Genomic DNA, 22367 nt, shown 5'->3' on the forward strand with positions numbered 1-22367 from the left:
CACTGACAGCACTTTATAACCGGAGCCTGCTTTTTAGCCCCTGCGAGGAAATTCATATCGAGCAAATCTCAGTCGCCAACTGCATACTATGACAGGGTTTCTGGCATGGGTAGTGCTGCAATGCGGCTCAATGATAATTTAGAACAAGTCAGCCTTAATTGTCGCATTTCCATCCTCACTGATCTCTAGCGTCTCTCGTTTTTCGTGTCAATTTCGCGACTAGAGTGTCCGTGAAACATGTCACGATGCGCACTAACATCTCTCTTCGTCTTTCTTTTGCTCTCCTGCTCCTATTGGTCGTAGAGACACTTGCCGATGATGATGATACCGATTTTCTTATGAATGTCTTCTCCGACCTTGGTCCGTAAGTCACCGACACCTAAGATTCTGCTTGATTGTTCATCCGAATGTTCGACAATGAGAACTCACCCAGCTGTCCAGCGTCCTCGCATTGTTCGGTGAACAATTTGCTCGGCAATTCCTCAGTGAGACTTTCACCTGGTACGACCATGTCATTTTCGCGTGTGTTCCGTTGGGAATCATGACGGCCATCGCCGGTGCGATCCGAGTACAAGGGCATAAGTTCCTCAAAGCATTTATTGGACGTGCTCGCGAAAACAAAGCAGCTGCGGAGATTGAGTACATGTCTTCCACTTCAGCCGAAGTCGGTGAGTTGTTCAATGGAAGGGGCATCGTGCGAACAATGGGGCAGCCCGAAATTGCTCAGTTCATCGTTTTCCCTGATGAACTCCTCAAGGAGAAGAGGGGTGCGCAGAATCAATCATACGGTATACATACCTTAAAGTCTGCATCTCAAGAAGGCATACTGCACAAGGAAGGTAAAGTATAGACATTAGACATGTATTTGATAATAGTATTGACCTGTTGCTAGGCTATAGCGATGAACTTGACCTAGCGGCTCGAAACTGGTTAAAGTCCTTCAAAACGACAGAGACTCGCAGGCCAGATGTGGAGCATGCAGAGAACGGATTGAACCTATCTAGCTTTGGGATGAAAAGGGCCAATCCATTGCAAAAGAACGATAGGTTTCCCAAGTACTGGGAGTCCTTGAAATCCCCTAATCTACAGCTGAACATTGCAACCGAGAAGATATCAGCAAGAAGGAGAAGCATTGAACTTCACCTGGCTGCCGTCGTTGCGGTTATTTTGCAAGCTTCTCTGCTCATTATAGCCGGTGTCATTCCCTACCGTGTGCAGGGTTACGAGTCTCAACCTTGGGGGCTTCCCTGTTACATCGGTGGCTCCGTCCTTCTTTTCATTGGCATGCTTGCATGCTCTGTTGCTATTGAACGGAGTACGAAAGAGTTCAAATGGAGACCAAGCTCAGGGAAACCTGATGAAACACAGAAGTCCTCTACTAACCCGACTCCATGCATGGATTTGTTTTGGGTACAACGCACGCAGCGTGTTAGTGATCAGGACTTCAACTCCTATCTGATCTACTCGCGAGATAAGCAATTCATCTCAACTTCAAGTCGACAAGAGGATGTTCGCTCGGAGAAGAATGACAAAGAAAACAAAACATCTAGCCGAGTCGAAATCGACCAGATTGATGACAACACAGCTAACAGCCCACCAAGGGGAAACACACCGGTTGATTCTGATGAAGACAGGAGATTGGAGGCGGACTTCTTAGCAATGACTGCGATCCTTGCTGGTGGTGCAGGCTTCACCATTCAGTTCATTGGCCTGAGGGGACTACCATGGCCTTGCGCTGTTGCTCAGCTTGGCGCCATCATCGTGATGGCCATAATTCGAGCTCTAGTCCGTCGAAGACTAGGAGATGATCCAAGCTATTGCCACGCGCCGTCTCGGTATGAGTTGGACCTGCTAGCTACTCAACTCGTCGACTCCTCAGGTTCACGGCCCCCTGGCCAGTCTTTCAAGCCCTCAAAGCAAGACTGGACGTGGAGAGTTGATACAGCAAAACATCGGCTGCAGAGCATATACTCGTTCCGTATTGGGAATTGTCTAAATCCAAGCGTCTCGAGCTCTAGTAAGGGAGAATCTGCATCTTCACAGTCTGATCAAATGAACAAGGCTCAGCGGATCATGCTTGTTCGAAAGCGATTGGGCGATCTAGTCCAATGGGAGACGGATGCATTCAAGCCAGCTCTGGCATTAGCTCGTTCCATCGAGCGATTTCTGGATGAGTTCATGCCTGCTGCACCCGACAAGACCTCAATAGAATGGAAAGTTCCTATGAAAGACTCGAAGGACATGCGATCTGCCGTAACATTGGAAATCACAAAGAAAGGCTCCAGTGGCTGGAAGATCAAAGTTGGCGAGGTTGAAGCTATCTTGTCACTGTGGATGGCTCATCTGGATGTAGCCAAAGCGGCAAAAGCAAAGGACAAAGAGAAGGCTGACTGGCAAAGATCAAAAGCTGGTGTGGCCTTGGGAGTTGACTACTGCAGGATCCTTGGACCTAGTGACCAACGTGGTGTATTGGAGCGCGACATCAAGTGGTGGGTGGGCAATCCAGCTGTTACTGAAATCACAATGGCCAAGAAAATGCAAGATCATACAACTAATTCCGGAGATCGTACTCTCGCAACCTGCGAGGCTTCATACCATTGTGACGATCCAGAGCACGAGGACATCAAGATGGTCATTGGCTTTATGGGACCACTCCGGCCTGAGAATACGCATAAGCTGCTGGTGCAACACTCTACAGCAGGTTTGGTTACCATTGCTGCACAGCACCTGTTTACAAGTTTCATCTGGACTATTGTTGATCTGGATCAACTTCCAAAGGACTTTCTTGACCAAGGCTCCATAAACATTCATGATTCTGTCAGCATTCAACCACCTAAACCATTAGACTTGGAATCGAGCAAACTTGGTACAGGCCGAAAGCTGAGTCATACGAAACTGACCAGGTTCGCGCTTCATGCCGAGAAAGAGGGCCTTGGAACACTAGATGATATTTTTCTATGCCTCATCCCCGTTTTAAGTCTCAGAGACGTCCTTCCTAATGATGCAACACTCAAGCTTGATCTACCAAGCCCTCGTGGGCAAAGCGCATGGGTCAAAGACGCACCAGCTTACTTGGCTCTCCTCAAGTTTATGGCAAAAGATCCTATGTGCCGTTTCGATGACTACCTTTCTTTAGTTGCAGTAGTCCACACACTGGACTATGTCTACCTAATGGCTCTCGATGATGAAAATATGGCGTATGGAAGAGCTTTGCCTCGAGAGGATGATAAGGTCTCCGAGTCCAAGTCGATTGACTCCAGTGCGAACTCCAAGTCTCTTAGTCGACAGCCTTCCGGCGATTTGCAAAAGCTGTTGGATCATCTCTCTCTGTTCTTCCCTGACGCTATCAAGAAGCTCTCGGTGTTTTACAAACTTCAAGGACGGAAAGACTACTTCTGTGAGCTTGAGAGTCGATGTGAAGAGGTAAAGCAGACTTGTCCGCGTGGGGTTGGAAACGAGAAGGAAACGTTGATGAAACAAATCAGGTTCACGTCTCTCCATGACAATGTTTCCAAAATAGCCCCTATCGATCTACGGCTGTTTCAAGGTATGAGACACTGTATCACAGAGCCACGGAGAGCTTTCGTACTTACTAGAACTTAGGGAAAGACTGGAAGAAGCGAGACATATTTGGCTGGACAGCTCTGCATTACGCTGCTTCTTGCAAGGAGTTCAAGCTCGTCGAGGAGTGCCAGCATCACATCATGCGCAACAATCACCTTCCTGGTTGTCTCAAAGCTCTTCTTCAGCAGGGTCACCCACAGACCTGGTGGCTCGACAATTTTGACAGAAGCCCAATTCATGTGGCTTGCTTGACAGGAAACCATAGTTTTCTTGGAAGACTGCTAGCAAGCCTGTCGGATCAAGATGCACGATCAAGCCTAGAAGCGAAAGGATTAGATGGGATGACTCCAGTACACCTTGCTGTTCAGGGAGGTCACGCAAAGTGCATCGAGGTCATCACGAATACTGGCCATTTGCAGGAACTCGAAATACCGACAGATTCTTGGAAGCGGAATCCAGTTCATCTCGCCGTCGCGAAGGGCGAATATGATTGTTGCAAAGAGCTGATTTGCAACGACAAGCTCAAGTTCAACCCATACACTCTCGATATCCAGGGGAAATCGCTCTTCTCCTACCTTGACGACAAGAACGACGCGCAAAGATCAGTTGGGCGACTGCTTCTCAAGGTTCACTCAAAAGTCTTCCGAAAGAAGGACAATGAAGGACAATCTATTTGGCACCTCGCAATCAAGTTCCTAGACGAAGACTCGATAGAAACATTGCAGGACCAACATAAATCGACGATCGATGACAGCAACAACTCAGGCGAAACCCCGCTGCACCTGGCAGTCAACCGTAAGAACAAGCAAATTGTCGATCGTTTGCTGGAACTTGGCGCGAGAACAGGCATCAATGCGGCTAAAGAACAGTCTCCCTTGATGTTTGCCTGCTCCCGTGGCGAAGCGAAAATGGTCAAGTCCATGCTCGACATAAAAAAACAAGCTGCAAAAGATGTGGACAAAGACGGAAAGTCTCCATTGCACTATGTGATTGAGTGCAAAAACTGCAACGACGAAGATCGAGAAAAAATCGTCAAGTGGCTTGTGTCAGCTATGAAAAGCGTCGACGTCGAGGATCAACGGGGCTGTACGCCGCTACATGTTGCGTGTCAAAACTCCAAGAGTTCAATCGTTTCTATTCTTATGGAGAAAGGAGCCAATCCGGATTCAAAGGATGACAAAGGCAACAATGCCCTTCATCATGCAGTAGGGCTTTGGCCGCAGCTTGGTGAAGCAACGTTCACCTGGAGAGAAGAAGTTGCCGAGAAGGTTTTAAAGAGGTCACCTGGTTGCATCAGAGACCAAAACGAAGATGGACATACAGCATTGTTTTTGGCGCTTTTACGAGACGAGGAAGATGCTAGTATCTTTCTCCTAGAGAACGGCGCTGACCCTCAAGTTACAACTGAGAAGGAGCATCTAACCCCGTTCATGTGGGCATGTCAGCATGGCGGGCCATTGAGCTTCATTTCAATGGTCATTGAGATAGCTGGACAGCAAAATAGCAGGCTTGACCTCAACCAAGGGGATGCAAAGTTTGACCAATCACCCCTGGCGTGGGCGTGCGAAGGGAACAGTACCGAGGTCGTCAAGATATTGCTCGAGACTAGCAAGTCAGTCCAACTTGAAAACAAGCTCGACCTCAACAAGCGAGCAACAGGATACAGCAACTATACGCCACTTCATCTCGCTCTGATCGAAAAGAACCACGGTATTCTGAAACTGCTGCTTGACGATCCCAGAATCACGTGTGGGCTGGGTGCGACTAAGTGTGATGGTCTTAATCTCTTAGAGTTCGCTTTTGAGAGATCGGATCAGAGATGCCTGACCACGTTGTTGTTGCATCATCATACGAAGTCTACAGTGTTCTTCATGGGCGGCTGGGAAAGGATCGTCCAGAAACATGCAAGTTTGGTCGGCAACCTCGAACTCTGGGACGAATGGGAGCGCGCCATCCTTGATCCGAAACATAAGGTGCGGTTTCCTATTCATAAGCTGGCTGAAGCTGGTCGACAAGAGAGGATTGAATCACTTCGCCGAAGTGGTATGAATGTTCATGAACTTGACGAAGACAACTGGACACCCGCCGATACCGCTGCTAGGTACCATCACAAGGAACTTGAAGAGCTTCTTCGCAAAGACAATCCCGCAAGAGACCTAGCTATACACAAGTACTCTGAACCATCGACCTTCATTAATGTTTATGAGGGACCAGAACTTACGACATCACTATGTGACGCAGAAGAGCCATTCTTGTCTTTCATCCTAGGTTGGTGGTTTCTCTATTGTGCAATGGCTTGGTACTGATACATATTTTGAACTAGACGTGAATGCACCACCATCAAGAGAGGGGATGGGTTGCTATCTTCGCACTCAAGTGGCGATTCCTCCCAATTCGAAGTACTATTACTTTGAAATAGAGGTTCTCCATGTTACCGATCACACGTAAGTTATTCCCATGCCTCTCGCCCAGCCCATTGGTTATCTTTTGTCCATACATTTTTACTTCACGTTGTGCTAATTCTTTAAATCAAGACGCTGTGTCTTTGGCTTCTGCCAGTCTTTCGTTCCTCAGAGATCGCTCCCTGGGTGGCATGAGGGGTCTTGGGCCTATCACGGAGATGATGGAGGGTTGTTTGTAGAGGATGGATGGCTTACAAGTCGAGAGAGTGACCAGACCTTCGAAGTAGGCGACGTTGTAGGCTGTGGTATGAATTTCGAAACTGGTAAGGGATATCGCACTAAGAATGGGGTCCTCCTTGATTCTGGTAAGTTCATGCCATGCAGTAGGACAGAGCAAGCAATCTGACTCAAAATTAGGCAATGCGTTTGAAAGTCACAACTTCTTGACGGGCAAATTCTATCCTTGTCTAGGATTTGGCGCCAATCGCCTGGGAACTGAGATGCGAATTCGAGTTACGCTACGAGCTATTGAGGAGCATCCTTTTCGTTTTAAAGGACCATACGATGGAGTATCTTCAGAACAGAAAACGCAGCCACAGAAGGAGAGTTCAGGTGAAGAAAGTTCTTAATAAGTTGCCCGGGCATGCGGATGAGCGAGCACGGAGTTCTTCAGCCATCGTAAGACTCATAGACCATACGGGTATTGTCAAGAAGGGGTCTCTGATTGTTCTTCACATTCATACAAGATAACCATAGCAAGCTCGATGTAATATGTTTCTCTCGAAGTGAACTCAAACTGCAAACAAATTCATATCTCATGCGTATCCATCAAAGCCCGTCAGCCGACGAGGCCTAAAAGTTGACCTTGGGCGAAAGACGAGTTCAGCCCTGAAGGCCATCAGCTATCATCGCATTGACAAGCTGAACATGTCGATTGGCGTTCGTCTCACTCCACTCATTATCATAGTTGAGTCCATACGGCCAAATATGTCCTCCGCCGCAGTTGATACGAACACCAGCACCATCCCAAGACTGAAGTAGGCGAGTCGCAGTACGCCAGTCATTCGCAGCACACTTTCTATCGAAAGCCGCAGTTTGACCAATTCCAAGGGTATGAGAGATCTCATGCAAAGCAGTGCGCTCGCTCATATAAGATCTGTTGGAACCGAAGCGAAGACTGCCATTGAAGTTGGCATCGGCGGTTGGAACGCCGGGAACGTAGGAGACGCGGATGGTCTTGCTGGCGCTAGACAAGCGGTTATATCGCGCTGCTGCGAGGCGCATGGCGTTCTCGATGCGACTGTAAGCGTCGGCTTGATCGGCTGATGGATTGGAAACTTTCTCTAGGGACCAGTTGATGGCGGCCGAAGTGGTGGAAACGCATGCCACGAGGGCAGTGAACATGGTAGAAAACCGCATGGCGAATGCTTGTGAGGTTCGAGACCGTGGTGATGAGCAGGCCTCATGGAAGTGTCGATGCTCAAGGCTCTAAATAGTCCTCACAGCTCAGTCTATATCATACCGCTACTATATCAGCTTCCATAATCTGCATTATTCCCGCTGATCAACTTGACCCTTATCATTTAAAGGTTTCATCTATCGGCTCACATGGCCACTTTTGTAAAACAACACGGAGTATCTTCATCCGACTGTCCTGTTCGAAACATCTCTGGAGCTAACGATTGGGTAGGATGCTGCTCAGACCACTTTAGCGATGAAACCCTGCGAGGGTTGCTAGGATGTTGAAGCGATCGAATCCCAGCCCAACGGAACGTTTTGAGAGAAACAACTCTAATTGCGAGGCTGATGAGCTTAAGAGTAGCTTGTTTCATTATTGTGCAATGTGAATAAACTCTGAGGTCGAAATTCTTGAACAGTCAAGTATTTATCTCCCAATGATAAGAAAAGAAATGCTGCTATACTTAGTAGTCAGGAAGAGCAAAGAAACAAGCCGATAACCCCTCTCCAACAAGTCACTGGCGATCACTTCAGTAAACGGAAGGTGTGATAGCATCGCGCCTTGGTCTCAGAATGCCAAGGCGATGAATGGATTATTCTAAGAAAGCGGAATAATTACAGGCGAGGAGAGGCAAGGTCACAGGTTGGGGCTTGTTCATTGGTGGAACAACAGCTTAGTGTATCATTGAAACCCTCCATCAAATCGTGTTTCGCTATCTAGGTCGACCTCGCTACCAGAAACAAAGAGATAAACATGGCCATAAACGCATGGTCGTATGCTGGAGGTTAGTAAGTCTAACTACAACTTATTTGCTATCAGATTGGACCTGGTTTCATGGCTATGTAGCGATGTTATACAGCAAATCCTTTCCTGGTACATTCATCGGTCAACTTCTTGGCATCGACGATCTCCTCAACCTTGCCATTCCCCGCCCACTTGACAAGCTTCGACCTGCCCGATTGTGCCTGCGCTGCCGGCCATCTATCCTTCTCCAATCCATGTGCAGGGTCACTGGCGAACTTGAGATAGAGATCTTGCATTCTCTCACTAACTTTTTGCTCGAATTTGGTTGATGGGCCCTCAATGTCGTGAGTACCAAAGATCAGAGGCAATTCAGCAGTATGATACGCGCCCAGCCAGGATAGAGGGGAAATGTTCGTGAAATTACCCGCATAAAGATATTGAAAGGTCCTGGCACCTGCTTCAGATCTCAAACGGTTCTCTTTGAGGGTAGTGCATTGGAGATTGAGACCAAACCCATCAGCAATGGGCTTGAGGTTGGCCGGTATCTCTGTAGCTGTTTCGTAGCCTGGAAAGTTGTAAGGAATGACGGCAGCTCCTTCGTTCGTGTTGGTCCCAATCAAGAGAGGAACCTTTGCTGGAAAGTTGTACGAGCCTGTAGTGATTCTCTCGGTGTAGTTGGTAAACGCAGTGACATTATCAGGGATAAGTGAGAACCCAAGGCCGTCATCAGCAGCACCTCCCTGACCGAGTTCTGCTTGAAGATATTCCTTTAGTTTGTGCTCGGGAACGCCTCTCATGCACTGGAGCTCTTTCTCCGGTGACAGGCCGCCGCAACATAGATGCTTTGCGGCGATAGAAAAAGTGCTGTGATTTCTGGCATCGCCTAAGCTCCCCTCAATTGCGAGGGCATTCCCAGAATCAGCTATAACACCCTTAACAATTGGGTCGCGAGGCCAAGCAAAGAGATAGCCATCTGTAGCATAAGCACCTGCACTTTCACCCCAGAGCGTGATGCGGTTGGGATCGCCGCCGAATCGAGCAATGTTATCTCTTACCCATTCAACAGCGAGACGTTGGTCGAGCAGCGCCAGGTTCAGGTTCCTTCCTTCTTTTGCAAAGCCAGCGGCATTTGGTAGTCCGAGGAGATTGAGTCGATATTGGATCTGTACAACGATGTGTTTCTGGCTTCGCTGAACCCAGGGTTGGGCAAGCTGATATGGGACGTTGGTGCCTCCAATCATATAGCCGCCCCCGTGAACCCAGATTACGACAGGCAACCGTTCAGCTTTCGCGCCGTTCTTTGCGGCGATAGCGTTTTTGGGGGCGAACAAAGAGAGCCTCAGACAATCTTCAGTGGTATTCGCGTAGTCTCCACGCTGGAAGTTGGCAGCAGAAATGAGGCTATCAGCAACAGTACCTCTGAGCAAGAGAGGCACGTATTGAATACATCCCCGTGGAAGTTTCGTTGCTTGAACGATTTTATCTCCGGGATGTTTCTTTGCGACAGGTGGCGTAAACCTGAGATCTCCGACTGGAGTCTCCGCAAATGGGATATCAAGAAATGCAGCAACGTTCGGGTAAGATGGTTCAAAGAAGGGGGCAAAGTTGCCAGAGCTGGTGTTGACAGCCCATGAGTTGTCTCCATATTTTCTGGCCGGCCATGCGCTCACCAGAATTGGCAACGATATAAGGACGACAAAGTTGAGATGCATGATAGTGTTGTTGCTTGGCTGTCAGCGATGGGTTGGCAACGGGGTAAACTATTGACAGGACATCTTATATATACGATCCGAATGAACAAGTAAATTGATTGTATAGAATGTCCCAATCGAATAGATCACCATTCTGAGTAATCGCAACTTGCACTATGGGCTCCAAGGTCTTTAACTCCGATAGAACCACCACGGCTGAGTACTATGGGCGCTTATATCCGCTTCGCACGTTGGTCAAGCACCAAAGAATGGGTAAAGACGTGTCGCTTACAATTGAATAGGTTTAAATTCATGGTTCATTATTAATAGAGATTTATAATGACAAGTATTCTATCTATTAAGTCCTTCTAAGTCCATCTTGTAAGCGTCGGACAATCTGCTTTGTCCAAAGTCCGGCAGTCAGCTTCCTAGTAGTCAAGCTCCCAAAAGGTTATTGCAGCGTTTCAAAGTGTTAAAGCCAATAGAAATTTTTTTTGGAACTACAGCCAGGGATTTTCGAAGCGTTAATTATCCATCCAGAGACTAGTCGGTTAATGAACAGTGTTTCCAATGCATCGAGAACAGCTGGCGAAACGACAAGAACGACATATCTGGCTGTCAAAGTAAAGATTCGGCCATGCTCTCACTTTCTCGGAATTTATTGAGTTCTCAGTAGTTTTGGCCGGTCGGAACTGCGTTGGAGGCTAGCGACGATTTGAACTATGCCTCTCTGTCGTACTTGAGCCGGCTGGGTCGTACACTTTCCTGGCCGATAAACTTCCTTTTGTTGTTCATGGTCGTTCGTCCATATTATCTCGCTCACGGAGGAGTTCTCTCAACTGTTCCAGAGCCTCCTTAACAGTAGCTTTCCGAACAGCATCCCGATCCCCAGGAAAGTAAAACGGCCCAAACGACTTGTCTTGACCGGCCCTCGAAATCCCTATAAGCACCGTCCCAGGAGCCTTTCCTTCTTCTGCTCCTGGTCCAGCCACACCGGTAGTGCTAAGTCCCCATGTCGTCGGCGTATCGAGCGTCGTGATGCTGCGAGCGCCAGCAGCCATCTGCTCCGCGACTTCCCCGTTGACAACACCGTGTTTCGTGATGAGAGATTGACTAACGCCTAGTATATTGACCTTTATACCGGTGCTGTAGGAAACAATGCCTCCACGACAAACGGAGCTTGCGCCTTCGACTGCTGTGAGGGCGGCCATGATACTCCCGCCTGTTAAGGACTCGGCGGCGCCGATGGTTTCCTTCTCTTCTTTAAGCAGTCGTATCACATCTTTGGCGATGTCGTATATGGTTTCTGAGCTTCGTTTTACGCATTTCGAGGTTGACATCTTAGAGTCCAGGGAGGAGGTTGGTTGATAAGTTGGATCTGAGAACCTTATTCGATAGCTAGTGACAGGTAGATCAAAGCCACACGTGCAGTCAGAGTCACACATGTGAAAAGAAAATTTTTACACCTTTGGGTAGAGTTAGAGTGGTTGATGGGCAAAATTAAAAATCTATGATGGTCTTATGACGTCCTGTTGAGCAATCTTGACGACATCAAGAGATATCCAGCATTGACAATGACTCGTGTAAATTTTAAGGGGCTTACTTCCTACTAGTGAATAGAATATAAAGGAATTTCTATTGCATGCTGCCAGTTTTAGTGACTTGGGAATACAGAGCATCCCTCGACAACTGGTGAGCCCTTGGCCCAGCAATCTATGATCCAGATTCTGAAAGATAGGACGTCCTCTGATTGACAGACAAGGGATCCCTCGGGCCCGAGTGTTTAATCATTTTCTTGCAGTATCTGAACTAACAATATTACTTTTAATCCATCGCCTTGGCATATGTAACCGCCAACTCCGTTGAATGCAGCGCTATCAACAACGATGCCCGTTCGCCTTCAAAATGCTCACAATGCGTCATCTGTCTATCAAATTCACTGCTTCTTGAACTTCTTCTGGATCTCTTCCTCTGTGAAGCGACGTGTCTTCGTCTCCAACATGGAAGCACGCTCGTCCATCGACATGGCGATCTGCTCTCCCATAGGTACCAAGCACTTGGCCAGAGTCTTGTAGTCCTTCATCATCAGTCGAACGGTGACCATCATGTAGTCGATATCATGGAAAACAAGAGCGTGCTGTGATGCATAGGTATGTTTTGTCTTCTGGAAAGAAACAGGGTGCTCGCGCCAGTGGCGAAGGGGGTTGAGGTGGTGAGAGGTATGATAACCATCGTTGTAGCAAAAACGGTTGCTCTGTTTCATAGTCAGTACACATTTACTGATGATTATGTGAGTTCGAACTTACAGCAACGTCGATCAGTGTAATACTCGATCGGTAATCAGAGTCGGGATCAACGTCGTCAACAAAAGCATGCTGACCCCAGTTACCCGCCATCAAACCGAGACGAAGAAGAAGTAGTGGCATGAGGAAGACACAGATGGTGGCGTTTCTGTGTAGGTTAAACATGGTGATAAGGAAAGCGTAGTTGGAAAACTCCCAGAATCCAGCCTTCAAGCCAGTCATGACCTTGCCATTTCGGATGAAGTAGATGGGAAGATCGGCCCAGACCAGGAAGAAGAATCGGCCAACGTAGTGAAGGAAGTGAAGAAGGCTGTCTCGCTGATATCGAATTGTGGATGAGAGATCATTCGGTCCATTGCCCTCAACGTGATGATGCTTGACGTGGTGATAGAAGTAAGAGTTCCAGGTATGTCCCATCAAAGGATCAAGGATATAAGGAAAAATATGATCAAAGATCGCAAACTTCTTGTCCAAAACACCCCTCATGTGAATATGCTGATGCATCAACAAGGTATACGCCCCCATGTAAGAGAACTGCATAACAAAATGAAGAATACCATGAATCCACGTGAAATTTGTGAACAAAAAGATGGCACTGGGGATCGTGGTTGAGAAGTAAAGAAGCAGATGCGTAAGCATAATGACATCAGTCTCGACCCTCACAACCGACCTCGCCAGGCGAATGTAAGGTCTCAGCACAGCCTTCTCCAGGAATAGTGGTAGCTTGATCTGATCAATGTCCCAATTGGTCGTGACGCTTGGTTCAAAGTGCGCATCTTTGGGATCGTTCATTGCCTGGAGATGACGAAGCAGTTCTTCATCACGGGCTGCTAAGTCGTTAATTGGCTGGAAATGAGATAGGCATGAGGTTGCACGAACTGGTGGGTGTTGAGGTTGAGTGCTCGGCATTGCCAGATGATGAATCCTTTATGTCTTGGCGTAGACCTTCGAGGATCAGCGCATCAGCTTTTGTGAGCTGAGGATGGAAGACGATAGTGTCCTCCATGATGTCAGCGTTGCAATGGGCCGAAACAGAAGATGTCGTGATATGTTGCTACAAAGTAGCAGAGTTGAAAGTTGACCGTAGCGTATCAGATAGGGAACCAGTCCTTCAACCAAAATTCAGGGTCCGTCCTCAGTCGATGGATGTTCTTGCAAGACCCTGAGTTAAAATCGTGAGAAACAGAAAAGTCCCCCCTAAATCAGAAATAGCACAACCAATGGCAACTTTCCAGGTAAGAAAATCAGTGGGGAAAGCATCTCGGTTCTATCCCTTTTTGGTCCACCGCTGGTTTCTTGACAATCTCGGAAATAGCCAAGATGATCCCGTCCGTCTAGACCGTCTGGGTTTAACCGGGGGTAAAAGGAGGTTGTAATTGGGTATTTCGCCAATGGCTGCGACTGACAAGAGGGAATAACTTACGATGGAGGAGCTAAAGGGTCCAATATCTAGTCAGAGTGAGAGTTGAGACTTTGGCAGTGTTGCAATGTCGACAATTCTGGGTGAGTGAATGTTGCCTCGGGGCCTAATTGGGTAACGCTTACTTTTCACTGACTCAATTGGAACATCGTATGATCCATGGTCAATTCCGCCCACGCTGAAAATAGAGCAAAAGCAAAGTGAGGTCAAATGGGAGCTTTGACTCGAGAATTGGTAGTTTGGCTCAGTCAATTGGTACTTGTTGAATGGAAATGGTCCAGAAATGGTAGCTGAAATCTTGTCCGATGCGACGGGCTTGGCCGGCATCCGCGCCCCTCCAAAGCTGGAGAATTGATCTTGGCCCTGTGAACCAGAGCGACACTTGCTGGAAGCTTGTGATGAAGCGACAAACCGGCCATGTCGCGGCTCAATCAGTAATGCAATAGATTGTCGTGGTTCAACGGTTTTTTGGGACGTATTGACATCGATCACTGGTAGACCAGCGCGTTCTGCTGTTACGCCTGAAGCGACACGCTGACCATGTTCCTTGTCACAATGGGCGATCGTTGGTATCAGCGAGCCACTGGTTAGGTAAAGTTTTGTTGATATTTGAGTCTTTCCAATGGATTAAGTCTATCTCATCGAGTTTGTGTGTCGTAACTTGTCGTAGGCTTCAGTGAGCCGTCGTCTAATCTCTCCCTGCCCAATATCCGTAGTCCAATTCCCACGCAGACAAAACCATGTATCCCTAAAGTATTATTGAGAAGTGAAATGTTCATAATGTCTCCAATCCAATACAATGAGCAGTTTAGCAGCTGTACTCGATGTACACACCATTCTTGTCGCTCTGCTCAAGGAACACCTTTGTGTTGCCGTTGGGGTTTCGCAGCGCAGCCTTGAGGTAGACGGTGCTCTCGCAGTCAATGTTACCAACGATATGGGTCTGCGCAGGCAAGTCATCCCAGTTGGTGAAATCAGCAGCACCGACAGACTCCCCAGCAGTGTCAAACTCCTTCGCGGTGTTATACGTAACGGCCTTGCCGGGGAAGCCAGAAAGCTGCTTGAACTCAGTCAAGGCATCTCCACCCTTGACGATGAAGAGGCGCTCGGGCTGCTCGCCCTGCGCCCAACGAAGAGTGCACTTCTTCGCCTCGGCGGGAATACCCGTGAAGACGAGGAGCTGCTCGATCTGGGATGCGTTGTTGTACGTAGCGACGTTGAAGCCGACGGACTTTTTCGCGACGTCGGGCGAGCCGGGGAATACGCTGTACAGGGCTGATGGCTCCTGGCGGGTTGTTTTTCCAGTGGAGGGGCAGTTTCCACTTGCGCGGGGTAGTGCTGTAGGTACAGCGCTCGAGACAGCCAAAAGGCAAGTCAGCGCAGCGAATGTGTTGGCGAGAAAAGGCATTGTGCAGGTATCCAAGTAAGAGACTATTGGAGTTGAGGTGGCTCTGGAATGTAGAGTTCAGAACCGGTGGGAAGAATTAAGCATATTTATGAACCAAATCCCAACCTCCGAGATGATGATCAACCGTGCATCTCAATCCCAAAGCCAAGAATTGGTCCTGTTGATCAGTGCTGCTGATTGGTGGCACAAGCAGGGATCGGGTGCAACTACAGCGAATCGCAAATCAGTGGCGGAGGTTTGTGTGTTTATGCGTACGATGCAGTAACAGCGCACCAAGAGGCCCAAAAATGGGGACCTTTCAATAATTAGGCGGTCGGGGGAGGCTGCGTCATGCATAGCACGTACAATATTCCAATATTGGTCGCTATTTTGGGTCTTGAGGGCATAGCCTTGTGCAACAATAAACAATGGCTGAATGAATGTGAGGGTTTACAGCAGTGAGCTGAGATGTGAGCTCACGTCAAGCTGCAGGTATGAAACAGCGAAACCCCGCAGAGTTACATCAATTAAAAGGCTGGTGAACTTTGTAATTTGATGGCCCGATGGACAAAACACGGCAATCAACCATAATATTCCGTGGTCCAAGTTCATCCGGCAATTCTAGACGACCCAGTTGCATGACGCATCGCTCGTTAAGATCGAGTCATTTCTTCCAACGTGCTCATCAATGTTGACACAACATAGATACAGCCCGCACTTGAGGCTTGGCAAACAAAACAAAGTTCATGGAAGGCGTCGACCATGTCCACAGTAAACAAGACCTGCAAACTCTAGCTAGCCTTCATAATCATCATTAAGACTCCACGTGACATCGAACTCCGCTACAGTGGATGCTCACAGCCATCATCTTCCGTAGTATAGTGGTCAGTATGCAAGCTTGTCACGCTTGAGACCCGGGTTCAATTCCCGGCGGGAGAGTTCCAGCCGCCTGTGAATACAGGCACTCATCTTTTTTTCCTCTGCTCGGATCAATTGACCTCTTTTTTAGTCGCATTGTGAACTGGAATGCCATCATCTCGAGTTGAAACGAAACTCGGGTATGGATGTTTTATGCTAACAGATAAACTTCACTGCCTCACGCCACTTCTGCTCTTATCTGATAAGCTTGGACCTGAAGAATTTTTTTGACCTTGGCTGTTTGCCTCGCTACCCTGTAATGGCAATTCTGGTTTACGGCAACATCAGAGTATTGTCCCTCGAATGAGGTTTGGGTTTGTTTGATGCTCTGCTGTAACCTTATTTTCTCAGACTCCTAGTTCTTTCCTTGTTGCAGAACAATTTCATATCTCTTTGCCATTTCGCTCATTTATTCTTTTTGTCTCTCTGAGCTTCCTTGAATTGGCACCATTTTCTCTGCAAGTTGTTTTGTCTCAGAGCCAAAGCTAAACGGTCGCCCGGCGGTAAACGATGAGTTTATACTCTTTAACCGGTCGACGAATCAGTTTGAACCCTACCTTGGGGACGCGACTTTTGCGAAATGCTAAGCAGGGGAGGTTGCTGCATGAAGTTTCTAGATTGTCGGTTTGATGCTTTGGTCGCGTATATAAGCCCAAAATTCGAGATCCCCACCAAGACAACGTGGCCGAGTGGTTAAGGCGATGCCCTGCTATCTCTTCTGAGACATCATAGGCATTGTGTTCGCACGCGTAGGTTCGAATCCTGCCGTTGTCGATTTCTTTTTGTTTTTGTCTCATCCTCTTACTCTTTTGCTCGGTACAAACAAACTGCACATATTTTCGCGTTTTCGTGATGTCGTGGTTATGCCGTCTTCGCCCTTGTCGCTTCCGTGATGCCGAAACGTTGACGATTCAACTGTCACTCTCATTAAACCTCGATTGAATTCTACATTCTAAAGTCTATCTTTATTGTTATCCAGAGAATTTGAAGACCTCGTTTTCCTGCCACCAGCCTCTATCATACAACCAAAGACTCAATCCTTCTACAGTTCCTTTGCTATCTATATGCCCATCCTTCAAGTACTCCAGACACTTCTGCACCTCTTCCTTGTCATCCTGCTTGTTCATAACGGTGTAGTGGCCTCTCCATTTCTCTCGTCTATCTTGGTCGCTGAGAAATGGCTCCCACTTGCCCCTCAATTCACTGCGTATGCTCAATGCCCTCTTCTGACCAGCATAGAGCTGGATGCCAACGCCTTTTCCCATTTCGTAAACGTCCTGATTACCAACAGCAATTGGGAACCTCGCTGTTCGAGCTGCGACATTCGTGATATCTGCCTTGACTTCTGACAGTTTTGAGCCAGGTAGCGCGTGGAACAGGGTGATATGCGCATCAACCTTGAGCAGTCGCGAAGGAAACCATTGTCTTCGCAGCGCTGTCATTTCATCATGGTGTCGCTTGTCGGTAAGAAGTGTCAGGATGTAGTGCTGTTCCTCCTCATTTGACCCTTTGGGAATGTGAGCTTCGCGACGTTGGTATTGGAGGTCGCTGGACTGGTGTAACTCTGCTGTGCTTGCCTGTGAAAGCGGGCCGCGTCTTGCAATGGGATGCGTTGAAGGAACTGTTGTGACAGTCATTGCGGGCCGATCAAGGCTTCTTAGAGTGCAAGAAATTCGAGATGATCTCATTTTCTTGGAAAGTATTCGAGAAGCTCTGTTCAAATAGATAATAAGATGAAAATTCAACAAGTGGAAGTCTTGGTATGAGGTGTTGACGTCAACGACCCTAATCTGGGATACCTAGCGCGTTCCGTGTCGTCTTCGTATCTTTGGCAGATCTCCATGACGCAGGAGAATACTATACTTCTTATTAGGGGATTGGCTTCGAGGCCAAATGAGTAGGTATCACGGCATCATGGATGGTCTGCATGATTAAAAGTGTTGCTTTCTCAAACCAATTGCTTGTTACTCAGTGCATGTAGTGACCTGCAGATTGCCAATGGCGTGGATTAGGGCCTCTAGCTCAATTGGATAGATCAGTCAGCTCTTCCAATAGTGTGTTTCGATGCTCGTTGTTCAAGGCTCTTGCTGGCAGGGTCTATATGCAAGGACTCAAAAGCCGTGCCGTTCAGGATGAACACAGAAGGTCGCAATCATGAGAATGTCGTCATTCAACCCGCCAATGATAGGTTGAGTTATTTTTGAATCATGCTTGTCAGATAATAGCGTCTGGAAGCAGAGATTCGCTTTGTCCGAAACAAGCTAGCTTTGCGCTGTTCTGATAATTATCGCAACTTACCCAATGAACAAGCGATATGGGTTTTGTGGACGGGACTAAGATCCATCTTATGGGCTCCAGGGCTGAATAGCATGAATGCACTTGCCGAAGAAGGACGAACTTTTGGCTGGACAGGTACTGAATGGCGAGCTGAGCGGTGACGATGCTTGTTAGTCTGCTTGGAGTATAAGTAGTATCATTTATGGCTATCTGCGTTGTACGAAGCTTCTTCCAGAAGCCAGCCAACATGCCTCAATTAGTCTGGCTAGTAACAGCCACTACTTCGGGTCTCGGTGCCGCAGTGGTGCAGAACCTCACCGCGAGAGGTGATAAGGTTATCGCCACGGGACGAGGGGCAACAGAACGTCTCAAGCATTTGCAGTCTGAGGACGTGTTTCTTCTCGATCTTGATGTTACTGCGCCTCGAGCTGAGATAGATGAGCAAGTAAAGAAAGCCTGGGATGTTTGGGGACATATCGATGTTCTCTTGAACAACGCAGGCATCTCAGCACCTAAGAGTATTGAGGAGGCAGAGTAAGTTACCTAGCCTAGCATTGGATGATAGATATTGATAGTTTGGCAGCGACGACTTTGTTCGTAACATCTTTGATGTCAACCTCTTTGGAACGTTACATGTTACTCAAGCTATCCTACCATCCTTCAGGGCTCGACAGAGCGGAACTGTCGCTTTCATCGGAGCCGGCGTAGGCTGGGGCCCTCTGCCCTTCTTGAGCCACTACGCTGCTTCAAAAGCTGCCCTTGGCGCCTTTGTCGAAGGCCTATCCAAAGAGGTACGCCGCTTCAACATTCGCTGCATCATCTTCGAGCCTGGCGGTTTCCCGTCTCAGCTTGGCCAACCTCGTGAAGGTTCAGTCGAAGGATTCGGGAAGTACAAGCCCGCTATAGATGCGTACAACCCCGGGTTTGCGGAGTTGATGGACGTATTCATTTCGGATATTGCACCGAATATGCCAGGTGATATCAACAAGTTGTCGGAGCGCATAGTGGACTGTGTCAAGCTCGAGGGTGTCAGTGCTGGAAGGCCAGAGCCGGTGAGAGTCATTCTTGGAAGTGACGCACTGCGGTTGACAGAGCAGAAGTGCAAGGAACAACTTGAGCTTGCTAGCAGTTGGGAGGATGTGAGTCTCAGCACGGACCGTGATGGACATGACCATGTTGCAAGTAAAGGAATGCTGCGTTTCTCATCAATTCTATAGTTTATAGGCGAATACATCAGTCCTTTTGTTAGACTCTGCAGACCTCTTCTGCAGAGTACCACTGAGACACTTCATCTCAAGCGGCACTTGTGACCGGCCGAGGCTCCAACATCATGCTCGCAGTGATCAGGAAATGCCCATCAAGTGCATCAAGAAACGAGATTTTGGAGCTCTGCATCGCAGAAGGTCCATGCGTATCAGGCTGAAGACCATCAGCAAGAATGGTCGCATGTCGGATTCCCATCTCATCTCCAATCCATCTCAGAGTATCGGACATGTACTTTCTGGTTGCTCCATCCACAATTGTACACCTGGCAAGGGCATACAGGGGATGAAGAAGTAACAGACCTCCTACCAACCGGTCTGATTGAAAAAGGGGAGTCCCAGAATTTGCTTGCTGGATGTAGTTCTCAACGTCGTGAGACAGGTGGAAGGGAATAGACGCCTTAACACCAACAGCTAGATCGTCGATCCGTTCTTTGTATAAAGGAGTAAGCTCACCCTGTCCGAGGGCATTTGAAACATGTATGAGGTGGTCAAGATAGATGACATGGATTGAACGCCATGAGTTCCATGCGGTTGCAACGTACACTGAGGAGCAAAAATCAGCTACAAACTCACTTCAATGCAGTCAGGGTTTCAGCTTACTATCGAAGTATTTCTCAACGGGGCCGACACAATAGAACTTGGCTTCCTCTGATATTGCCGGATCCGTCCAGACTTCACCGACGAGTTCTGGACTCCAGCTAGAGGGTCGGTCATAGGCCCAATACGTAATCTCATCATCAATTGCCAATAAGTCTTGTTGCAGCTCCAATAGTTCCAACACGGGAGGATAGGGATGGGCGAGTAGCTGCTCCGCTCGGCTTGTCAGAGGTGACATCTTGATGATAATGTTGTCAAGAGACCGACGATGGGTATCGTCAAGGGGAGGGCACAAAATTCCAGTGCCTTGTTGATGAGTCTAAGTGCTTCTGTAAGGATTGGCCCATCCATGAGACTCATAAGATACTTACCATTACGCCTTTTGTGACGAGACGCATGCCGGGCGAGTAAATGCTCACTTTCGATTCGGATGATGCATATGTAATGCCCTTCCCCAAGATAGAAGCCAGCCCTTGAACATGAACAAGATGCTTGGTAGGAGAAGCATTGTCGCTTGCTACAAGCTAACACAAGTTAACGAACAGCCATCGGACACTTGGTAGGAAGCTAACCTCGTATAGACCCAACAGTACCGCAGTGAAGAAATGCTCTACAGATGAACTCGCAGTTTGCTGCGACAAAGTTGCAGTATAGTTAACTAATAGCTGCCCATAATGCCTTCGAACTAATCTCATTAGCGAGTCTCGGCGATATCGAATGGCCAATGATGACAGAATGACAACCTTGGCGGCACTGATCAAAGTTGATGTCGGAGCAGACGTAGCAAAAAGGTAGTGCATGCCATCGAGAAAACCACGCGAATAACTCCGATCTCGGGATCGCACAACTAAATTATCAAGAAAGACATCAAGCGCCCTTGACTCGAGTATAAAGTCAGTACTAGGATGCCAACGCTCCAGTGGCGGAATTGAAGGCTGATAGTGTCGAAACAACAGTGAGGTGTCGTCTTTATAGCCAGGACATCGCCTGCGAGACTTTACGCAGCGAAGGCAGGCCTGTTCAACCCAGTGTTAAGTCTGCAAGGGCCACAGGCTATGACCATTTGGTACTCACTGGACGACCCTCATCGCACTGTCAATATAATTAGCAAGCTTGCCTTGATGAAGGTCAAATCAAGGCACCTTTTTACGCCGCTTTTTGCATGTCTCGCACGCGCGAGAGACGCCATAGTTGACCATTTTACAAGTAGTAGTCCGGAAGAATTAAAGATATCCGTGCATCTTTAACTGGACATAAGTTGCCAGTAGGCATTACAAAGCGATTGCTGACAAGATAACGGATGTCAGCAGAGAGACATCTAAGGATAGCCACTGCTGCCTGAGAATCACGTGGCTCCTTCAGCAATCTCCACCTACTCATTTTGGACTCTTATCTATTGACAATCACAGCTGTATTCATGAAAGTGAATATGAGACGAGCTTGTGGGGCCACTGAACTGTTTTTTCGGCATGGGTCAGTGCCTTACCCTCAACCGTTCACAGCTCAAGATGATCGCGGGCTTAGATACAGGCACTGTTCAGCTAGGAGAGGCTGTCAACTATCTGCTCGCGCTTCCTTGTTGGGCCTCAATAACAGCTTGACAGTATATCCTTCGGGCGAATGGTTTAGTGGTATAATACTCCCTTAGCATAATTCATCCGAATAATCTGGGAGTGGTCCAGGGTTCGATTCCCTGTTCGTCCATCTTAGGCGGTTTAATCCCGCCATTATACCTTGTTTTTTGCACTTTTTTGACATCTCGCACTAACGCCAAAGCAAGAGAGCATACAGTTTATCCTGATGAAAATAGCTCATAATCTAAGTCAAATAAAGTCACCCGTCAGAAGGTCTGGATCATCTCCATCTAGAGCTGTATACTTATGTAAAGCCTCGTTGGGGGCTGAAGTGATCGCGACCAAGAAACAGCAACATGTCAATGAACACTATTACATGCTCAACAAGTGCAATAAGATTTCGCGTCTGTACAGCCGCTATAATAAGGCGCGCCTGGTCTAGCCTGTCTTAAGGAATAACTATTGTCAACCAGTTACAATGCATGGCTTCCTTTACTTCTCATGAATCATGCCTCGAACATCCGGTTGCAGTGGCAACTGGTCGAACAAGCTTTCTTCCATTCTAGCAGGCTTTGGTGTAAACTTTCACATCAGCAAAAATATTAAGACCTTATGCGTGTTCAATCTTTCCGCAAGAACAAAAAACATACAACAGCGGGTATTCGCTGGTCATCACCGACCCAACTACTAGTCCGCCCCTCACTGGCTTGTCTATGGGAGAGCGGACGGGATCCCGAATTCTCAACAGTGGGTATGGTCGTATGTG

The 22367-nt window shown here is 47.9% G+C and overlaps 11 protein-coding genes and 3 non-coding genes across 14 annotated transcripts; 6 read left to right on the forward strand and 8 right to left on the reverse strand.

Annotated features, from left to right (window-relative positions):
- The first annotated feature begins 159 nt into the window (after positions 1-159).
- Positions 160-3876, forward strand: BKA55DRAFT_130149 (uncharacterized protein). The gene is made up of 5 exons (XM_046184828.1): positions 160-364; positions 442-839; positions 893-3423; positions 3486-3547; positions 3604-3876. The coding sequence occupies exons 1-4, from the start codon at positions 246-248 to the stop codon at positions 3501-3503; spliced, it is 3066 nt and encodes a 1021-aa protein (XP_046044841.1). The 5' UTR covers positions 160-245; the 3' UTR covers positions 3504-3547; positions 3604-3876.
- Positions 3877-5736: 1860 nt separating this feature from the next.
- On the forward strand, positions 5737-6504 carry BKA55DRAFT_130216 (uncharacterized protein). Its single transcript, XM_046184829.1, has 2 exons — positions 5737-6008; positions 6099-6504. The coding sequence occupies exons 1-2, from the start codon at positions 5917-5919 to the stop codon at positions 6370-6372; spliced, it is 366 nt and encodes a 121-aa protein (XP_046044842.1). The 5' UTR covers positions 5737-5916; the 3' UTR covers positions 6373-6504.
- A 344-nt stretch (positions 6505-6848) lies between these two features.
- On the reverse strand, positions 6849-7385 carry BKA55DRAFT_521401 (uncharacterized protein; the record flags this gene model as incomplete). Its single annotated transcript, XM_046188510.1, has 1 exon — positions 6849-7385. One exon carries the CDS (start codon positions 7383-7385, stop codon positions 6849-6851), a length of 537 nt encoding a protein of 178 aa, XP_046044843.1.
- An 891-nt stretch (positions 7386-8276) lies between these two features.
- On the reverse strand, positions 8277-9881 carry BKA55DRAFT_520849 (Alpha/Beta hydrolase protein; the record flags this gene model as incomplete). Its single annotated transcript, XM_046188461.1, has 1 exon — positions 8277-9881. One exon carries the CDS (start codon positions 9879-9881, stop codon positions 8277-8279), a length of 1605 nt encoding a protein of 534 aa, XP_046044844.1.
- Positions 9882-10215: 334 nt separating this feature from the next.
- BKA55DRAFT_578418 (competence-damaged protein-domain-containing protein) lies at positions 10216-11407 on the reverse strand. The gene has a single exon (XM_046193707.1). It carries the CDS (start codon positions 11303-11305, stop codon positions 10652-10654), a length of 654 nt encoding a protein of 217 aa, XP_046044845.1. The 5' UTR covers positions 11306-11407; the 3' UTR covers positions 10216-10651.
- A 131-nt stretch (positions 11408-11538) lies between these two features.
- BKA55DRAFT_130312 (uncharacterized protein) lies at positions 11539-13348 on the reverse strand. The gene is made up of 3 exons (XM_046184830.1): positions 13043-13348; positions 12167-12990; positions 11539-12114 (listed from the first exon to the last, which is right to left on the reverse strand). Exons 1-3 carry the CDS (start codon positions 13167-13169, stop codon positions 11797-11799), a joined length of 1269 nt encoding a protein of 422 aa, XP_046044846.1. The 5' UTR covers positions 13170-13348; the 3' UTR covers positions 11539-11796.
- Positions 13349-14391: 1043 nt separating this feature from the next.
- On the reverse strand, positions 14392-14991 carry BKA55DRAFT_597268 (uncharacterized protein; the record flags this gene model as incomplete). Its single annotated transcript, XM_046196053.1, has 1 exon — positions 14392-14991. The coding sequence occupies one exon, from the start codon at positions 14989-14991 to the stop codon at positions 14392-14394; it is 600 nt and encodes a 199-aa protein (XP_046044847.1).
- An 846-nt stretch (positions 14992-15837) lies between these two features.
- On the forward strand, positions 15838-15909 carry BKA55DRAFT_t239. Its single transcript has one exon. It is a non-coding gene; the product is annotated as a tRNA-Asp (tRNA).
- Positions 15910-16563: 654 nt separating this feature from the next.
- On the forward strand, positions 16564-16662 carry BKA55DRAFT_t240. The gene has a single exon. It is a non-coding gene; the product is annotated as a tRNA-Ser (tRNA).
- A 197-nt stretch (positions 16663-16859) lies between these two features.
- BKA55DRAFT_543366 (2'-5' RNA ligase superfamily-domain-containing protein) lies at positions 16860-17525 on the reverse strand (the record flags this gene model as incomplete). The annotated part of the gene is made up of 1 exon (XM_046190585.1): positions 16860-17525. The coding sequence occupies one exon, from the start codon at positions 17523-17525 to the stop codon at positions 16860-16862; it is 666 nt and encodes a 221-aa protein (XP_046044848.1).
- Positions 17526-18412: 887 nt separating this feature from the next.
- BKA55DRAFT_543367 (uncharacterized protein) lies at positions 18413-19382 on the forward strand (the record flags this gene model as incomplete). The annotated part of the gene is made up of 2 exons (XM_046190586.1): positions 18413-18699; positions 18749-19382. 2 exons carry the CDS (start codon positions 18413-18415, stop codon positions 19380-19382), a joined length of 921 nt encoding a protein of 306 aa, XP_046044849.1.
- Positions 19349-20531, reverse strand: BKA55DRAFT_130381 (uncharacterized protein). The gene is made up of 3 exons (XM_046184832.1): positions 20399-20531; positions 20031-20346; positions 19349-19973 (listed from the first exon to the last, which is right to left on the reverse strand). Exons 1-3 carry the CDS (start codon positions 20423-20425, stop codon positions 19459-19461), a joined length of 858 nt encoding a protein of 285 aa, XP_046044850.1. The 5' UTR covers positions 20426-20531; the 3' UTR covers positions 19349-19458.
- Positions 20370-21306, reverse strand: BKA55DRAFT_130338 (uncharacterized protein). The gene is made up of 5 exons (XM_046184831.1): positions 21170-21306; positions 21102-21119; positions 20771-21043; positions 20600-20712; positions 20370-20551 (listed from the first exon to the last, which is right to left on the reverse strand). The coding sequence occupies exons 1-4, from the start codon at positions 21224-21226 to the stop codon at positions 20686-20688; spliced, it is 375 nt and encodes a 124-aa protein (XP_046044851.1). The 5' UTR covers positions 21227-21306; the 3' UTR covers positions 20370-20551; positions 20600-20685.
- A 335-nt stretch (positions 21307-21641) lies between these two features.
- Positions 21642-21731, forward strand: BKA55DRAFT_t241. The gene has a single exon. It is a non-coding gene; the product is annotated as a tRNA-Ala (tRNA).
- Positions 21732-22367: the final 636 nt, after the last annotated feature.

The sequence above is a fragment of the Fusarium redolens genome (assembly GCF_020744475.1).
Source record: "Fusarium redolens strain MPI-CAGE-AT-0023 chromosome Unknown BKA55scaffold_16, whole genome shotgun sequence".
NCBI lineage: Eukaryota > Fungi > Ascomycota > Sordariomycetes > Hypocreales > Nectriaceae > Fusarium > Fusarium redolens.